This window comes from Carassius gibelio, chromosome B7 (assembly GCF_023724105.1).
Source record: "Carassius gibelio isolate Cgi1373 ecotype wild population from Czech Republic chromosome B7, carGib1.2-hapl.c, whole genome shotgun sequence".
Taxonomy (NCBI): domain Eukaryota; kingdom Metazoa; phylum Chordata; class Actinopteri; order Cypriniformes; family Cyprinidae; genus Carassius; species Carassius gibelio.
Window position 1 is genome coordinate 11,144,550 of NC_068402.1, and position 20,162 is coordinate 11,164,711.

The window sequence follows — 20,162 nt, forward strand, 5'->3', positions numbered from 1 at the left end:
TGCCCAGTCTCTTTCTTGTCTTGTTGAATCATGAACACTGACCTTAAATGAATGAAGTGAGGCCTGCAGTTCTTTAGATGTTGTTCTGGGTTCTTTTATGACCTCCTGGATGAGTTGTCGCAGCGCTCTTTGAGTAATTTTGGTAGGCCGGCCACTCCTGGGAAGGTTCAACACCGTTCCAAGTTTTCTCAATTTGTGGATAATGGCTCTTGACCGTGGATTGCTGGAGTCCCAAAGCCTTAGAAATGGCTTTATAACCCTTTCTATACATGTTATCTATTTTGGTTCTCATCTGAAATTCTCAAATTCATTCTTGCTAAGGCAGTATAATATCACTTTTGTTGGATTTTCATGCTGCTCATGCCTCATCCATTTCTTGGTTGCTGTGTGTTTGCATGTTGTAAAAGTTTGGTTCTGTTGGCAGAGTAATATAACTCTGCAAACCGAGCCCAGTTAGCACCCTGCATCTGTTGCTAGGCAACACGGCCTCTCTTTGCAGCTAAAGTTGGTGTGTAGATGTTGGGTGGCAGCACAGAGGACAAGTCTCAACACATTCACAAACACACACACAATAGCATGAGAGAACTCATTAGGAAAAGTTGGGCAAACACCCTGAAGGAAGAGAAACAGGCATTTCCGATAGACAATTAAGCGTTGAGGTAAAAAAGGGAGATGTGTGTGTTAACTTAACTTAACACTTCTTGTTCACTGTATCAAACTTCTTACCATTATGCCATTCTCTTTTTCTCCCTCAGGCTGAGAATCTTCTACTGGATGCTGACATGAACATAAAGATCGCTGACTTTGGTTTCAGTAATGAGTTTACGGTGGGCAATAAACTGGACACGTTTTGCGGAAGCCCACCATATGCCGCCCCTGAACTCTTTCAGGGCAAAAAGTATGACGGTCCAGAGGTGGATGTGTGGAGTCTCGGGGTCATACTTTACACACTGGTCAGTGGCTCGCTGCCTTTTGATGGACAGAACCTGAAGGTGGGAGACACTGAATATCTGTTTAAATGTTCCTGTTTGTCTTTGTCCTTTTATTTATCTTGCTCATTTGTACTGTATCATCCTCATTGTGTTTCTCTTCGTCTTATGCAGGAGTTGCGAGAGCGTGTTTTAAGAGGAAAATATAGGGTTCCCTTCTACATGTCCACAGATTGTGAGAATCTGCTGAAGAAGTTTCTTATCCTCAATCCTACCAAGAGGCTAAGTTTGGAGGTGCGCTTGATTTAGATATATATATACACATATGATATCTGACTGTAAACTAAAATACAAAGGCCTTAGTTTTTTGACTCAACTAAAGCATAAAAATACAATAATTTGTTTGGCGATATTTAAGAAACATGTTAAGTCAACATACTTGATTATCTGAAAAACAATGCTATACAGTCAGTTATTCTCCATTTGAAAATGTGCATTCTGGGCCAGAATGTTGGTCTCTGTTTTGGTTTGCGAAACCTGCCCACTGCCAGTTTACCCAATTGTATTTCGGCACCCCAGGTTGGCAGTTGGCGGAAAACACAGTGTATTTCATTTAATTTATGGTCAAGTGCGCTCATTTCTGTTGGTGTAGTCAATCTGGCAAGCCTGTGTGTGCGTCAAGTCTGAGGAGGAGGGCGAGTGAAGAAAAACCCTCTCCAATATTTATTATTTATAGTCTGGTTGACTAAAAACACTTAAATATATGGTTGTGTCATCCCTCACCATTCTCTGTCTTTGTGTCTGCCGTTGACTCAGCAGCAGATCATGAAGGATCGCTGGATGAATGTAGGTCATGAAGATGAAGAGCTGAAGCCTTACATTCAGCCCCAACCTGACTACAAAGACCCAAGGAGAACAGGTGTGTTTGTGATTCTCACACGTTTGAAATTGTTTAGATGTTAAGAAAACGTTCCAAGATTTGAAAGTGTTTCACAAAGGTATTGCATTGACATTGTGTGTATGTTGCCCATCTAGATATGATGCTTCAGCTGGGTTTTAGTCAAGAGGAAATAGAGGAATCTCTCATCAAACAAAAATACAATGAAATCATGGCAACCTACCTGCTGCTTGACTATAGGAATTCAGAGGTACACACATGCATAAACACACGCATACTTTAATGCCCACAGAGGCAGCTAAATGATGATGAACTTTTTGTTTGTAATTTCTGACGCGCAGCTTGACGAGGGTGTCAACTTGTTGCTAAAGCCACGCCCAGGAAGTGACCTCACTAACAGCAATGGTCCTTCTCCACCTCATGTGGTACAGCGCAGTGTGTCATCCACTCAGAAACCTGTCAGAAGATCAACAGATCAGGGTGAGCGGATTGGGAGAATTTGTGAATGAAGACCTTTTATAAACACACATTCACACGTACTTTATGTTTGCCCTTCATACTCTCTCTTTTCTTTGTCCCTCAGGCTCATACTCGAAACGGCCTCAGGGAGAAAACAAGCATAGAGTGGAGGATTCTGGGAGGAAAGGTTCAGGTAGCTCCACCAAAGTTCCACCCAGTCCAGTTATCTCCAGCGAACGCAAAAAGAGTTCCACGCCCTCTACTGTAAGTGTGTGTCTGTTTGGTGATATATGGTTCTTAGAGATTTATTTAAAAAAATAAAAAAAATTTTATTGTGTCTAAAAACTGATAAATGTAAAAACATTTTAAATTCTACATTATTTTGCGTAAATAAATTACTTAAGTGACATTAAATTAAGTGACGTTATCCATTATGTACAGTAAAAAAAATATAGAATTTTTTTTTTACATCCTTTTCCCCTCTTGTCTTGTCACTTCCACTCTCGACTGCCAAACAAAGACTTTTTTTCAATCTATAAAACACAATTATGCAAAAGAGGGAACTATATTAATTAGAGCGTTTATCTAGACAGAGTGCTTGTTGATCTTTTGCAAGCTAGGGCAATCAAGTTTATCATCAGGACTAATACAGTACCAAAGTCACGTCATGTTCTTTAGTTCAGTTTCCATGTACTTGAAGAACATGTAATTACATTATGGATAGAGGAAAGCTTTTGACATAATAAAAGGGTAATTTTTAAACATCTTAACTACTGCTTCTGTTCCCAGTTACACGAGGGTGCTCTGAAAAGCCTATTTTTCATGCAGCAGATGGCTGGAAGGGCTTGCCCAGGGTTGAAACGCACTCACTGACCAAGAGATGTTTGGCACGTCAAAAGCTCATGGCTCCTGCTCTCAAGTTATTTCTGTGAAAATGCTACAGAGGATGTTATTTTGAGCTTCAACACACCACATAATACTTAGAGTTTCTAGGTTTGCACAACTTTAGATACTGTGCCTTTTCGCTTTGTTTTTAAAATGCAAATACTATTGTATGAATAGGCCTTATCTATTGTCTAACTGCTACTCTTCTTATTATTAGATTTTATTTTTAGTTCAATTCAAATTTATTTGTATACCACTTTTTCAAGACACAAATCATTGCAAAGCAGCTTTATTTTAAAGTTATTTCAAAGTTTATACATTATATTCAGTAGTAGCTTATCAGTGGTGACTGTCACATTGATGTCCATATGGCAGAAATGTACAGTAAAATTCATGCATTTAGTTAGACGTTAATGATTGTAGCAAGATTAGGAAGTTTTGTATGTTTTAAAAGAATTGGCATCATCTGAGGTTCTCTGAGGAAGATCTAAATTTATTTTATTTTTTCACTTAGTTGCCAAGGCTGCATTTTCTCATTGTTGTTGACATTTTTTGTACGTTTATTTTTCATCTAATATTTATATTACATTTTTATTTCAGTTTACAAAAACAGTTATTAATAGTTCTAGGGCAGCGGTTTTCAGTTCCAGTCCTCGTGATTGACAGGATATTCGGTCATGACTCCAGTTCGAAGCGAACGTATGTGTTCCATTCAAAGGGCATTCAAGTGTGTGAGACATGAATATAAATTGTATTTATTTAAATAGGTATATTATGTCACACTCCACACTTCTCTAGTAAGTTTCGTCTGTGTGTGAAGACACAGCAGGCCGTGGTGTAGCAAAAATTTGTGAATAAATTTTCCGAAGTGAAGTAAACATCAACGGATTTCCCCTCTTCAGGGAGTAATAAATTAAATAAATAAATGTATACATTTAGCAAATTATTTTGTCCAAAGCGACTTACAGTACATTCAGGCTAACATTTTTTCCTAACGTGTTCCCTGGGAATCAAACCCACAACCTTATGCACTGCTAATGCAATGCTCTACCACTTAGCCACAGGAACATTAGGGAACACTGTGTAGGGACCATGTCAGTCAGAAAACAATTCTCTTCTAATGAGCTGATGATCTGAAATAATGTGTGTTAAACGAAAAAAGCAGTTTTTAAGGCATCTTTACATAGCTGAGTTAGGGCTACTTTGTGCCTGCTTCAAATTCTGTGTAAAGACATAATCCTGACTAAATAATGCCAGCTGTGACCCACACCAGTCCCTAGTATCAAAATATATGGTTATCATTGCTGTGTAAATGCATTTATGCTCACTCCGAGCAGCTTTAGACCTTCTGTGTGAAGACACCTAAATGCCACTTCAAAAGTACTTCTCTGAAAGCTTTGCAGTGTAAATTTGGTATTAGTTAACAGTAACAACATTGGTTTGCACCTGTGTGTGTTTGTGATTTCAGAATAGTATCCTGTCCACGGGCACAAGCCGCAGCAGAAATTCCCCCGTTTCTGAGAGAGCCACTTTAGGAGTGCAAAACGGCAAGGACAGGTACACCCAAACACACATGCATCTGTTGAAAGTGTAAATCTAAAAAAAGACAAAGTACAGAAAACACTTAACCTTTCTCTTACTGTCACACATACGTATACGGGCACAGTTCATCCCTCTAGATAAGATCACTAACACAACCAGTCACCAGTTTCTCTATTTTATATTGCACACACACACACACACACAGTCTACTTCTATCTCCTGTCCCTATGCTGTTGGCTGTTACCTGCCATGGAGCCCAGACTGGCATGCTTTTGATCTCCAGAAAGGCCAAGTTGTGCCAGATTGGCATACTTCATCCTGGATTTCAGCTGGATTAGTGATGCCTAAAGAACCATCTCATTCAGACCCACACACTAATTTACAGAGAAAAATGTCCATCACCAGAGTATTCTTTTGAAAACATTTTAGATGCCTTAATTGGTTAAATCCCAGTCACACATGCATGCATTAAAGCATCATCTAAACCCCATATAAACCTCCCACCATCATCGCCAAAAAACACTAAGTCACTCATCCTTCTCTTCCTGTGCACCACTAACCATTCAAGCATCATAACTCCTTCTCCTCCAGCATTCATATTGCTGCTTAAATTCACATTTCACACACTCCAGTGTCTTCACTATATCAGTTATGCTTAAGCATATGCATGATTTTTAAAAATGGAGATAGAGCTTTCTGCCTACTGGATTCTTGTTGCATGATGATGATGTCTTCTGTGCTACCAAAGTGTTGAATGGTGACCATCAGGTGCTTTAATTGTGCTCATGAGTCAAATCGACATGCATGTACCTTGTAGTTTAAAAAATGTTCAGTGGTTAATCAACTGAGACCAAACGTATCTGTGGGAATTTGAACTTTATATGTGCACTTTTGCTCTGTCAACAAGTGTCAGCTCCAGTGCAGAAAGCCCTATGCCATTAGTAATAATGAAGGCTTGTTCAGACCAAGTCTAAATATACAGGGATGATACAATTTCAAAAGGAAACAATGCATTTCTATGAACTCCTTTGTACCAAGCACTGAATAATATACCACATGGATCATTTGTTGTACTTTTATCATTATTATTAGTATTGTTAGTGTCATTATTTGTTTATGGTTCTGATGGAAAAAACAAACTATCAGACGAATAAGATATTAGCTTTTAGGTCATGTGTCAGGAACTGACCTATCAACAAACTGAAAAAAAGGTCTTTATGGTTTGATACGTTTTCTTAAGCGAGCATCAAATCAGCATATAAGAATGGTTTCTGAATTATCATGTGACACTGAAGAACGAAGTAATGACAAAATTTAACTTTGTCATCGCAAGAGTAATTAAATTTTTTAAGAAAGTGAAATAGGAAAGTTATTTTAAATTGTAATAATATTTCACAATATTACGATTTTGCTGTATTTTAGATCAAGTAAATGCAGCCTTGGTGAGTGTATAAGAATAATTTAAAAAATGTAATTAATTAAAAAAAGACTCCAGACAGTAGTGTATATACAGAACAGTTGCTATATAAAAAAGGAATATGTATTCGTACGTGAAGTAAGATAAATTATGGCAAAGGATCAGGAGTGACCATTGACCAGGATTTATTAATTTAATTATTTTAACTTTCATCATTGGACTTGATGTGTGTGGTTTGGTGCAAGGAGTTGTTATACTTTCTCTCATTCTCTCATCATTTACTCACCCTCATGTCGACCCAGATGTACATGACTTTCTTTCCCAAAGCTGATGCTTCAAAAATCACACAAAATGAACATGAAGGTAATCGACACGGCCAAAGTTATTGAATCAATGTCTGAAGTAAAACTTGACATGACTGGCTTTTTTTTTTTTTAAACTAACTTTTTTTTTTTTTTTTACTATAACCTATCACTTCTGGCCAACTGTCATATGTCTTGTTCTGAGGCAGGGGTCCTGTACACTTTCATTATTTGGAGAAAGATTGATTATTTTTAGAAAAAGTAAGTCAGAAGTCCTGTGGGATGACATAAGAGCGAGTAAATGATGAGATGTTTTTGGGCGGAGTATCACTTGAACTTGGTGTGAACAAGTCTTTAACTGTTGTTATTGGAGTTGTGCTCTGTTACTGTAGTATGTATGTTATGATAACACTGATAAATGATGAAGACCCCATGAATTCAAATTATGCTTTCTAGAATAAGAACATCATCTGTTCTTATCATCAGCTTTTGGCTAGCAATAGCAAGTAGTAATCATGTGATGTATACAAAAGGCTATTTAAAAACAAACGTCCTGCGCTATGCCATCCCCCAACTTCCTGTTTAAGTAACTAATGTTTCGACACAGGAAAGAAAACTGTTTTAATCAAACGATTTCATGGGGTCTTTGAAAGTTATAACCTTTTGTCCTTTTAATGCAACTGCAGGTTTTGTTGATTTGCCTGTGTGTTTTCTCATGAGCTTATCTGAAGGCATTCAGACGGTGTGTCGGGTTAAATATTCCCCACACATCCCTCTTTCTTTTCATTTCTTTCTCTCTCTCCTGGATCGTTTGTCTTTGAACACTCATTTTGTTTTTCTTCTGTCTGCGTTGTGAGTGTGTGTGACTCTGTGTGTCTTTGTTAGTGTATGTATAGCTTTAAATGGATTAGGGTGGCTTGTGATGGAAAAAAGCTCCATTAACTCTGTTGTAGGGTTGCTGTAGTCGTCTGTAATAGGCTTAGCTTCTCTCTGCCACATAGCAAGGTGATAGCATGTTATTTCTCCACCACAAGCTCAACTAATCCCTGCATGGTAATGTGTGGCTGTGTGTGTGTATGTGTGTGTGTTTCTTTTGTGCTTTTCTGTGAAATCAGCACTCTGTTTGACCTCTTTCTCCCTCCCTCCATCTTCCCCCCCTCTCCTGTACCATTCACCATTGTCTCTCACTTCAGACGCCCAGATCTATCTATCTATCTATCTATCTATCTATCTATCTATCTATCTATCTATCTATCTATCTATCTATCTATCCGTCTGTCTGTCTGTCCAAAGTATACTTTGTTTTTGTAGCCTTACATTTTAACGCGTAGCCTTTCAATGTATACTCCATTTGATGCTGTGCATGAACGTGGGAAATCGACACATTTGCTCATAAAAGGACATGTATTATAGAAAGCTTCATCTATGTCTGCTCTGTTTTTCTCCATTATGACCGATAACAAATATTTTTGAACTCTTCTAAACCAAAGCTGAGCTGTCTCATAAACTCTTTAGTGTCATTTTCTACTAGGGGCGTAACGGTACGCAAAAATAACTGTTCGGTACGTACCTCGGTTTTAAAGTCACGGTTCGGTTCATTTTTTGTACAGTAAGGTAAAGAAATGCAAACATTAAACTGGAGGTTATTTATTACTATACACTTTTTTTATATATACTTTTTAATAAAATATATATAAAATAAAAAAAGAATAAGTAATAAAATATTGCTGCAAAGTTCTCCACTAAATAAAATACTCTGTCTCAAACCAATATTATATAATAAAATATAATGAAAAATATAAATAAATAACTATGATTACAGTGCAGCATTACCAATCCCAGCTTGTAGGCCTGCTTCACCAGAACCGTGCCGTGCGTGCCTGCTGCTGTAGGTGACAGGGAGACCGCCGACAGACCAGGCTCTTGTCTTCATGACAACAATATCTAAACTTCATGTTGAGCATAAATATAAAGCCTAGAAAGGACACCGTTGTCAGTATTGACGGCAAAATAGACTATGTTTGACAGGTGCAATATTTGAAAATTGATAGTAATAAATTTTTTTAATTACATTTACATCTGAATTTATGTCAGCCTATAGACTTTCAAACATCAAAGTGTCATGAATGAATATGTATTTGTGTACAAGATTACATATAAACACATTTTCCTATTCTATTTTGCCTGGAAACGACTCCAACACGCTTGCGTGTTGCGTGAAAAATAGGCGTCGGTTCTATTTCTACCATGCACGCGTTTTCCTCGTTGCTCGAGCCTCGCCTGAGATGCGCGTCTCACGCAGGCAGTCTGCAAGCTCTAACCTGTTAACATGGGAACCGAATTAGAGAAACATGGGAACTGAGACGCTTGCGCCATGCATCCTGTGTGTCGCAGGCCTTTAGAATTAGCTGCAGGGCGGGATTTGCGCTGAACGCGGAAACTTTCGCCACTTAATATGTTCATTTGGAAACACAAAAAGTTCTTATGTTCCGCGCATAAAATATTGCATTCCGTCATTTGGTACACACGTGCACCGCACCGAAAGCCCTTTACCGAAACGGTCCGGTACGAATACACGTACCGTTACACCCCTATTTTCTACTGTGAAACAACTGCTGGGAATAGTGTTGCCACCTTGTGGAAGAACTGATTACTGCAATATAACCGCACATGTGCAACCTTTGTGTACAAAGTACAAAATTTGGGTCTTGTGAGTACAGAACACACGTACTGTTCTGATGATGAAATTTGCGTCATGCACACTGTTCCTCGTGTACGCATAAGAAGTGAAGTATACTTTGGCCTTTACACTGTATTCTGTCAATCTGTCGCTATGTCGCCCTGTCTATTGCTCTGTTATCATTCTATCCATTTATCTCTCTATGGCTATAACTATCAAGCTCTCATCTATCTATTTTTCTATCCATATGTCTATCTATTGCCTGTTTGTTGATCTGTATATTGGTCTTTCTGTGTTCATCATTCTCTATAATGTGTGCGAAGTGTTGTTTCTAATGGAATGCTTCTCCTCCCTCCCTCTCTGCCTCCACACATACGTACACACTCATGTTTGTGTGTGTGTCGATTTGTGCGTGTGTGTACGGAGGGGCCGCTGTCTCTCTCCCCTCAGCCTAAACACGCCCGGGTCCCGTGCCTCCACGGCCTCAGCGGGCGCCGTGCTCTCCTCATCCTCTTCCTCACGCACCCGCCATCACAAGTCCCTCTCCACCTCTGCCCATCCCTGCCCCGCAGACCTGCACTCACACCGGCCCAGGCAAGTCCTCACGCCGCCAAAGAGAGAACCCAACAGGAAGCCAGTCATGTCAACTACTGAACAGTGATAAAGTGATGAAATCTGGGAAATGTAGTATGTCTCTGGGGGTTTCTGCATTCTTAGAAATAATTTAATTGTCAGGGAAAGAGCTTGCAGGAAGTCAGGGCATGACAAAAGTCGACAATGTCAACACTGGGAGATGGCTGATATACAAGGCTAAAACAAGACAGATTTTCATATCCCTTCTGAAAAGACCAGCACAGCTGGACACCAGCATATGTTTTGGCTTGTGCCCCACAGTTGTGTAACGGCTTCTTCACTAGTAGGGGAAAAGACAGAGGCAGCCAAAAATGTTAAATCATAATTTACTCACCCTTGTATCATTCCTGATCTGTATATGGTATTTTGGAAAATTTAGTTTTTTTTTTTTTTTTTTTGTTCGTACAGTGCAAGTCAAGAGTTCTTTTGGACCTCACTGACTTGAATTGCATGGACAAAAATGAAAGTCATACAGGTTTGGAACGACATTAGGCTCATCCAGAAAAATCACACTAAATTTTCAGTTTGAGTGAACTACTTCTTCAAACCAGCAAGACTTTCTTGGTCAACCAGTTTCACTGGAAAACAAGAAACATGCAGCAATGTCTGTTCTTTTAAACATTGTCTCCTATCCTCTCTTGACCATCACTGTAAGGCTACTAATAACAACCTCATATTCACACTATACACTGACCACACCAGGAACACACCATAATTTATAGCGCTGCAGTTAAGGCAGCATGGAGTGTGAGTGGTTCGAATAGCCTGTCAGTGCTGCTTAAAGTGAATGGCTGGTCTGTTGCATACAGTGAGCTGAGCGTCTTCAGAGCGTGGTTGGGGACCATTGAGAGAAGGTACTGCTGCCCTGTTACATTGTCTCTCTCACTCCTCTGTTCATCTCTGCCCCCTGTGCACTTTCTCCCTTCTGGAGTGAAATGTACCTCAGTGCAAGGGCCATATATTCAGATCTGTGCACTGTATATATGAGTGAGTGAGGGGTCATGTACAGCACATAGTGTGGCTTATTCTGTCTCTCAAATTCTTTTCACGTGACTCATGTCTGAACACAAGTGTTGACTTCCACAAGTGCTACAAATAACATACAGTAAGGGAGATTTTACAAGGTTTAACTGAAAATAGTGACAGCAAACGGAAGAAAAACATAGAACTGATGTAGCAAAGGCAGGCTCATGGGTTTGGTTCCCAGGGAATGCTTAAAAGGGGTCATATGAAAATGCTAAAAAAAAAACATTATTTTGTGAAAAAAAAAAAAAAAAATTTCACAATCTGTAAAAAAAAATTCTCCTCTATGCCCTGCTTTTCTGTAATGTAACGTTTTTACAAATATCATCGTTCTGAAAAGTGTGGTGTGCTCTGATTGGACAGCTTTCTAGTGCATTGTGATTGGCCGAATACCTCAAGCGTGTGACGAAAATGTTATACTTGTACTATATTTTTATGGATTGCGTTGCATCACGCCGCCGAAACATAAAACCATGTCTGCATTTGTGATTGGAAGAACAACAAACAACAAGCGCTCACAAACAGCCGGCATTGTTTAGGAAATATTCCTCCGTAAAACGAACGAAAAACACAGCGTCTCCACGACATAGCGGCATCAAGAATACTACAGCGAGAATAAAAGTTACACCTTTCTTAGTGTAAACATTTGGGCAGTGTTATGCAAATGTTCCCACACGGTGACGTAGACGTGGGGATGTGTTTAAACGAGCCGTTTAAGGGGCCGTTCACATATCGCGTCTTTTGCGCGCTCAAGTTCGTTATGGAAGCGACGCCGTTTTTTCCAGGCGCGTCCGCACCGCATCGAGTTAAAACATTTCTACTTTTTAGAAAGCCGCAAGCGCACCGCGGGTCATGTGACAAGAACTAACCAATCAGCTTTATCCTTTCCCGTAACAACGTTGAAAGCTCAGCTAAGTTGAAGGAACTGCTGTTCATAGTTGTATGTGGATTGCCATTTTGAAATTAATTTAGAAGCAGAGCTACTGCAAGCGATTTTTAGAGCTGCAAATCCATTTCTGAAATTTCCGCATCTTCATGGAGAGAGCACGTCATGGTTGCTTAGCAAAAGCAGACGCCTCAGGGGCGCAACTGCCCAAGCGCTTTGGAAAGAAGGAGAAAACGGCGCGCCTAGCGTTTTCCACGCGTTTTAGGCGCGATATGTGAATGGCCCCTAAGGGGGGTGTGGACTAATCTTAACTTTTATAAAGAATATCTCTTTGGGTTTCAGACTTTAGTCTTTGCAACTTTAGGGATCTTATCTATTCACAAACAGCTTGTAAATCTCCAAAGAGAAATAAAATGCATCAAATGACCCCTTCAAATGTAAATGTAGAAAGAAAAATTTGTTCATGCAACTTTCTCAAGACACATTTAGCTGCCACTGTATCAATCTCTCTTATATCTTATGAACTGAAAAGTCAGAGGCTAATCAAACATTCCAACAATTTACATGAGTATAACCTGGTGTCAGTGATAACTCTAGTTTAATGCTTTGCTGCCAAGAAGAACATCAACATGAGTCACGTGCAAGGGCCTTCACTTTGACAACTTAGGACTGTGTGGTTTGCCACTGTGAAAAACTCTGCTTCAAGAGAGAACATAAATGGAATATGTGAATAATACTATATGCATGTCAGAACACACATGAAATATGTATGATGTGACATGTCAAAAGTGCAGATGTGTTTTCCCAGTGGCATGGGTTTGGTTCTTAAGCTCCTGCTCATATTTGCTAGAGTGAGTGCTTGTATTTAATTTTTATTTCTTAACCTTTAGCTGTGTGCCATATTTAACATACTACAGTGTTATCATGGGAACGTCTGAGTCCTTTGCTAAGATGTTGTGTTTGTGTGTATTAGTTTGCACAGTCAGAGTTAGTCAATTAATTTTTCCCCAAATCTGCCCCTGAGTATTCTTGCTCCATGGTAAAGTTGGACACTCTCCCAGTGATGTGCAGTTTTTCAGGCCCCCGGTTAAACCATCCTTAAGTTTAAGTGATGACCTGCTGTAAACTTTTGTGTAAAGAGGGTTTGAGAAGGTCATTTTTAGCCAGTGTATTGAGGTCATACCTGGATCTGCAAAAGGTAAGTAATTGCAGTGCTGCCGAAATGTAAAAAAAATAAAAATAATAATAATAAAAACAGCTCAATTGAGGTGAAAAAGGGAGAGAAATTGAGTCCGTGGCATTGTAAATGCTGATCCTAAGGAATCAACTAATTTGTTTTACTCCAAGTCAGCATGAAATGATGCTTACAATCCATTTTACTTGCATAATATGATTAATTTCAGGATGAATCAGAGTATTCAAAGGTATAAAATTGTTAGTTGGGACATTATCCATTCGGAATTACTGTGGTCCTAAAATTCCAGCTTTGTTTTATTTTATTCATAATATTTGTCTTTAGAATAACATGCAAAAAAAATAAAAATTACTTGCACACTAAGACAAGAAAAATAAATGGTGTCGAATTTGATTTCATGTTGGCTGTAAAAAAATTTTTTTTTTAAGTTTTTACTTTCCAGAATTGGACCAGTGTGTGTAACCTTGTCAAATCAGGAGCTATAAACATGTCCCTAAATGAGATGATAATGTGGTGTCTGTTTATAGAGCAGATCATAGTTTGTTATTCCAAACACAGCTATGTTTCTGAGAAGGGTCCAGCATACTTCACTTCCTGGCTGAAGTGGTTGGACCGTGTTTGTGATCTAGCTTTGGTGGGTCATGTGACCTCCCTGGCTGTGCTTGTGCCAGCTGGCGACTGGTTCTGGCCAGGTTCTACTACACTGGTTGGCACTTAAACAGATGTTGGCATGGACCTGTCATGGTTGGATGAGATTTTCACAGACAGTGTGCAGAAAGGACAGCTGTGGGGGAGGTGTGCTGCTTCACTACACACGCTTGGTTGGACACACTGACTCACACACACACAAATTACAGTGCACAAGTTTCACAATATCCCTGATCTGTGTGTGTGTGTGAGAGAGAGAGACGGATTGTGTGTCTGTCCATTGGGCCAGAGCTATGTCTGTGTTCTCTTCTCTGCAGTCAACATATTTTATTATTTTGAGATTACATAATATAAGTACTTGAGCACTGTAAAAGCCAGAACAGGGTTTCTGATACTTTAACTATTGGTTTACCATATTGAAATCTGTATTTTTGAAGTTAAACATGATTTTACGGAGATTGTTTTATGAATACATAAATCAAGTGTTTTTCATATTTACAAAGCAGGTTTGAAACACCCATTATCTGCTATTCTTTCTGCAGACATAAGTCTTGAAAATCAACCTTCCATATTTTATTATATATTTTTAAATACATTTAATTTTCATTTAGGTTACACTTTATTTTACAGTTTAATTGTATATTTAAGTACTTAGTTAACTACGTATTTATGAATATAATTATGCATAATTTATTGCAACAACGTGCTACAAGGATACTTTAAAATATATATATATGTGTATATATATATATATATATATATATATATATATATATATATATATATATATATATGTATATATATTTTTTTTTTTATTATTTTTTTTTATTTTTTTATTTTTTTTTTAATATAAAACATTTAAAATGCATTTAAATATTTACTGAAATCACTTTTATAAAAAATATATAAATATAAATACTGATCCTGCCATGTCCTCATCTTTCTTTGTTTCCTTTTCTCTGGGGAAAAATTGCTTTGTCACAGTGATCCCCCACAGAGAGCACCTGGTGCTTCCCCATCAGCCCACAATATCAGCAGCGCAGCTGGGACGGACCGTACCAATTTCCCTAGAGGGGTGCCCACCCGCAACACTTTCCACCTCGGCCAGCAGCGGGGCGCACGGGACCAACAGGGTTCTCCTTACCACGGAGGCCCCGCCTCCCCTTCTCTCTCCCACGGCAACAGCCAACAACGACGACCCGCAGCTTCCGGCATCTTCAGCAAGTTCACCTCCAAGTTTGTGCGCAGGTGAGATAGACAACGAGTGTTGGATGAATCAGTAGATTGACATGGAGCTGGAGCAAGTACAGGGGAAGTCACTGATTTCAGGAGGTGCTAACAGCCCGAGTAGCCCGATTGTGCCCGAGCATGGTGGTGTGAGGATGAGTGTGATGAATGCCGGGTGTATTCATCAGTTAAAGATAGACTAGGTGATGATGAAAAATAGACAAAAGAGAACACAGCAGCACATTCTCACACCTTCTGCTGAGGGTTATCTCATAGGTGTCTGTCATTATATTCAGTTAGTATGCTGGTTGGTTGTCTGTCTGTGATCAAACAGCATCGCAAGTGGATTTGTTCTTGCAAAACGCCGGCACACGTAATCGCAGTGTTCAACAGAGTCTTGGGTATTGTCATCATTTCACCCGCAAGGTCAGTCCTTCATAAGGCAATCAAAGTGCTGTCAGTATCCATAATCCCAACACGAATCTCAGCTCATTTAAACACATGCAGATTTCTCATCAGTTTCATCATCTCACACATATCTACCTTTTCCGCACCTCCATGGCGACAGTATCCTTGGTAACAGCTGAGGTATTGCATTCCCCCGCTCTATAAATACTTGTGGAGGGGACACCTTGGCATCCACTCACTAGTGCCAGTTTACAAAAAACCTAAGGCTTACATTGTGCTGTATTGCTTCTTCAAAAGCACAAAACTCATGTTTAAACTGCTAGATGAATAATCTGAGTTGCACTTTGAGGAACATGAGAACACCTACATGTTCTGTATTATTCTTTCATTTCTATTCAGTCTCAGATTTCAAAAGAAAGGGTGAATTGACAGATGGCATTTTCTGTTTTGTCTGTGTATATCTGTTTGTTTTTGTGTCCTTTTGTGTATACGTGCAAGCCAGTGTGGGAATGGTTCGACATGAACCAGATTTGTGTGCTTTAATAAATGAATGTAAACATCTTTTCTTAAAGTCAACATGAAATGGCATTCACAAGCCCTTTTATTTCTGAGATATGATATTTTTCTAAATGAAGCAGAATATTAGTGAAAAATGGCCATTGAATACCAAAATAGGGCCAGGCATGTATGTGGTTATACCTTAATGGCAGTACCTTTGAATATATGTAATATCTGCCACTTTTATTACACTACCATTTTAAAGTTTGGGGTCATTATGATTCTTGAGCAGCAAATCAGCATATCAGAATGATTTCTGAAGGATCACGTGACACTGAAGAAAATTCAGCTTTGCCATCACAGGAATAAATTACATTTATAAAAATATTGTTATTTTAAATTGTAATCATATTCAACTATTAAGAAATATTACTGTATTATTAAACACACAAAAACTGCAGCCTTGATGAGCATAAGAGACTTTTAAAAAACAATGCAAATTCTACCAACCTCAACATTTTTGAATGGTAGTGTATATAAATGTAATATGCCTTGTATTTACCGGCTAGATTATTTTATTGAAAAGGTTGCATTATCTACAACAGTATGTCTGAAACTGTAACTACTGGCCATTGGTTAATGTAATTAGTGGCCTATGCCAGTCATTTCAGAGGTGGATCTAAATGATGAAAAGTTATTTTTCTTTAGTGTAATTTGCAATGATTATCTGTGCACATGTACTAAATTTCCAGTCTTATTGTGCCATGAATTAAGTAAATTGGGTCAGTTTTGATTTCATGTTGGCTTTAACAATACTTCAGATTAGCCGGTTTAGCGCTACTTAGTTTGTGTAAGCATTCCAGCCCTTTTATGAGTGTTAATAATTGACTTTATAGTTTAATTGCATGCAGTGACCCATATCACTAATGTTATTTGCTCATTTTGTACAGTTTAAACAGATAGCCCATCAAATAACCCCAGACTGCTTGTTGCTGTGTCCAGGGCAACCCGGCCACTTTATGACATTTTCATTTGCTTTTTTGCTCTTCAATTTACATACATACATTACTTTCCTTTTTTTTTCTTCTTTTTTTCTTTTCTTTTGTTTTGTAGAAATCTGTCACTCAGATTCCCCAGAAGGTAGGCAACGATGACCCTAACCCTTTTGTTTAAGGCTTGTTTTGACCTTTTTTTTTCTCTTTCCCTGTTCCTTATCTACATCCCTCAGTGTGTTCTGTGATTGGCCCTTTTTTTTCCCTGGTTGTTTATTTTGTGTGCAGTGTCATCATGACCAGCACTTATAACCAACTTCAGCCCTAAAAACACCACCGTCCTCAACTTTCCACAGTAACACCCAGTGCCTCTCCTGCCCGTCTCCATCCTTTTATTTCCCCTCCCTGTCAGTTTACCTGGTGACCTCACCTGTGTGTCCCAGATTCTGTGTGTGACTAGTGCCTCTGCCTGCTCGAATAACACAGGGCTTTGATAACAGGACCTGATGTCAATATTAAGACTGCTAAAAGGATATGGTTTCATGGAAAAAGAAATCCACAAGCACAGCTACTTTCATGCACTGTTGTTCAAAAGGTTTGGGTCTGTATGTTTTTTTTTTAAAGTAATTAAAAGCTTTATTCAACAAGGATGCATTAAATTGATCAAATGTGACAATAAATATATTTGTTGTCTTAAAAAGATTTTTATACTTTGTATTCACCAAATTATCCTGTAAAAAAAAAATTCACTGTTACCATAAATGGTTCTTGAGCACCAAATCAGCATATTAGAATGATTTCTGAAGCATCATGTGAAACTGAGACCTGGAGTTATGGCTGATATGGCTGCTAAAAGTTCAGCTTTGCCATCACAGGAACAAATTACATTTGAAAGTTTATTCTAATAGAAAACATTGTAATAATATTACTGTATTTTGATTAAATAAATGCAGCCTTGGTGAGCATTAGAGACTTTTGAACGCTAGTGTATGTTGCAATTGTTTTAGCAGAGGTCATTTACACCATGCCTTCCTCATTTTGGCTCATAGAGGAAGTCATTGCTTGAATAGCTGAGCAAAAAATGGGAAACAAAATACTGTTAATTAATATGAATTATGATCATGTAAATGTCACTTCTAGAAAGTATGTTGTTATGCTAAAGGCAGTCTGCCATTGTAAATCTAAATGTTAATATCAGATATTTTTTAAACTGGAAATGTAAAATGAAAAAGGTTAAAGGATGACAAAGACTGATGGATCAAGAATGGTTATCTTGTTCTGAAAGTCTTCTGAAGCATTTCATCTCTCTTTCTTTCACTTGCTCATTAACAATGACAACAGCTACTGAAGCTGAGAACGGCCAGCTATCAGGCTCTGTCCTGCTCAAACACCTAAAACCAAACTTTCCCCATCACACTTCTCTCTCTCTCTCCCTCTCTCTGTTTATGCGCCATCGTCAGAATCCGTTTGACTGATGACTCACTCACTCACACACAGGCACCTGGTGAATGGACATCACCATCTGTCTGAAGTTACTAACCACTTGGGCCACTGGCACAAAAACATGGAGTTTGAATTAACAAAGACATTTTCTTCCACTGACATGATTATGTTGATAACCTGTGTTCATGTTTTAGTAACTAAAGGGATGCGAGGTGCTTATGTCGTTGTAGAGACCAGCAGAGGGCGTAAGCGAGCAGTTTATTAAAGGAAATGTATGTCTTTGCGCCCTCTGGTGGTCAAACCTGAAGGTTGTATTTTACGTGACTCATGTCTGTTGGTGACCAACTGTTCTTTGCAGGACTCGTCAAATGTACTGGCTCGTGTTTGTTTCAGTGCTTAAACAACTCAAATGCTGCTTTGCTCGTTTTTTAACCATTTCGTATGACGCGTGCTAACAAAGTCCTGTGCCGTTTCTTTCATTGTCTCACTGTCTGACCACGTGACTGAGTTGGTGTGTTTCTGTCTTCAGTGTGGTGTTTTTTTTTTTTAAAGTGACTCTTAGCATAAGGGCTCTGACGGTATTGTCAGTTAAGGGCCTGTTTGTCTGTGTCTGGTGGCATGTTCGGGATGCTTGTGTGCTCGGTCAGACAGACTACAGGGGCAGGTGACTGTTGGATGCAGTAGTTACCATGGTGATGGGGCTCTGTAGAATCCTTAAGCGTCTTGGACAGACCTGCATCATTCCACCCCACTTCATGTTATTGAAGCAGTCTTTCTGATTCATCTGTTCATTGGCATTACACAGTAATCAGATCAGCTCAGTAACTGTGTTGAGAGTGCAATTTTTTCGTAAATATATAGATGTATAGATCAAAGCAATATCACACAGGGTACTGAGCTGTTGTATTGAATGTATAACTTCACTGCTTTGACTCTTTTGTGAGCAGCAGGCTACAGGCGATACACTGCATAAGTAGCATTGAAATGAGTTTTAAAATAGGAATGAACAAGTGAATCAGTGGAGTGTGGTGGTTCTGGAGATGATTTCATAACCTCATGTGGTGCTAGACAGTCCTTGCCCTTCCTGATCACTGTACTGCATGAGTTGCACTAGAACTCAGACTAAGACTAAACTCTTGAATTTTTTTCGAGGAGCCCCTATGAGGGAGAGGGTCAAGAGGAGGGGACCAGGTGAGAACAAAACATAAGGATTTCTTCATCAGACCTAATCAGTAGATCTTTAGGAGGTGTAATTGGGCAGAAAGGGGGCTTTTAAGTGGTTGATAATTGTTTTTTAACAAATATTAGTAGTTACCCGGTGGGATTTAATTGGAGGATTAATCGCAGCGTGGATGATCGTGTGTGGGAGTACCTGGGATGTGTTTTGATTTTTAATTGATTCATAATTTGTGTCTTAAGTTTTTTTACAATGAATACATTTCAGATTACTGCCTGTCTCTCCGTTTCTACATGGCAAACACATACACAGTAGAAAGTTTTCTGCTTGGGGACTGCTTATAATAATCAAATCTTTAATTCCGTGAACACATCTTCCTCAATTCGGACCTGCACTAACAACATTAAGTCATTTGAACAAACTGAATCATATTTAGTCTTCTTATGAGAGAGAGATTTACAGCTTCTTAAAGGCTCAACGTGAAGCTAAGCAGGCTCAGGCTTCCCGCAACTGTCATGTTCACTCAAGAGTCAATAAAAGGTTCTACTTTAAGCATGTGAGGTGTGACTTCACATCCTTAGCACGAGAGATACAAGAATGCCTTAATGAAAGGTGTTCACTTGAAGCAGAAGCCTTTCACTGTTCCATGTGTTTGTGCCACATCAATTTGCACACAAACAGATGCATGCATGCTTTCCTCTGCAACGTTTAAAGTTGTTTATTGCCGTATGTCTCTCTCCAACCATGTCCACTGCCTCATCCTTTCTCTCTCTTTCTTCAACACCCTCAATTTCCCTCAACCCTCTTTTTTTGTCTCTCAACGATTTCTCACTTTTCTCCCACGCACCTTCCCACATCCTCTTTGTTCTCTCGTTCCTTCCTTTCTGTCCTCGGTCACCCCCTACCGACATTCTCTCAAC

The 20,162-nt window shown here is 38.9% G+C and overlaps 1 protein-coding gene across 12 annotated transcripts in view; it reads left to right on the top strand.

Moving 5' to 3' along the window:
• The window catches only part of mark2b (MAP/microtubule affinity-regulating kinase 2b), a 42,734-nt gene that overhangs the window by 20,228 nt on the left and 2,344 nt on the right, over positions 1 to 20,162 (top strand). The window contains exons 8-18 of one of the 12 annotated variants that reach the window (XM_052560113.1): positions 756 to 992; positions 1,104 to 1,223; positions 1,746 to 1,848; positions 1,965 to 2,077; positions 2,169 to 2,307; positions 2,411 to 2,550; positions 4,640 to 4,728; positions 9,563 to 9,706; positions 14,482 to 14,745; positions 16,744 to 16,770; positions 16,859 to 19,256. In XM_052560113.1, coding sequence (XP_052416073.1) covers positions 756 to 992; positions 1,104 to 1,223; positions 1,746 to 1,848; positions 1,965 to 2,077; positions 2,169 to 2,307; positions 2,411 to 2,550; positions 4,640 to 4,728; positions 9,563 to 9,706; positions 14,482 to 14,745; positions 16,744 to 16,770; positions 16,859 to 16,934 — 1,452 coding nt within the window. In that variant the 3' untranslated portion in view covers positions 16,935 to 19,256. Of the gene's footprint in view, positions 1 to 755; positions 993 to 1,103; positions 1,224 to 1,745; positions 1,849 to 1,964; positions 2,078 to 2,168; positions 2,308 to 2,410; positions 2,551 to 4,639; positions 4,729 to 9,562; positions 9,707 to 14,481; positions 14,746 to 16,743; positions 16,771 to 16,858; positions 19,257 to 20,162 lie in introns of those variants that run through there. The other 11 variants (XM_052560102.1, XM_052560104.1, XM_052560103.1 and 8 more) reach the window with 11 other exon arrangements.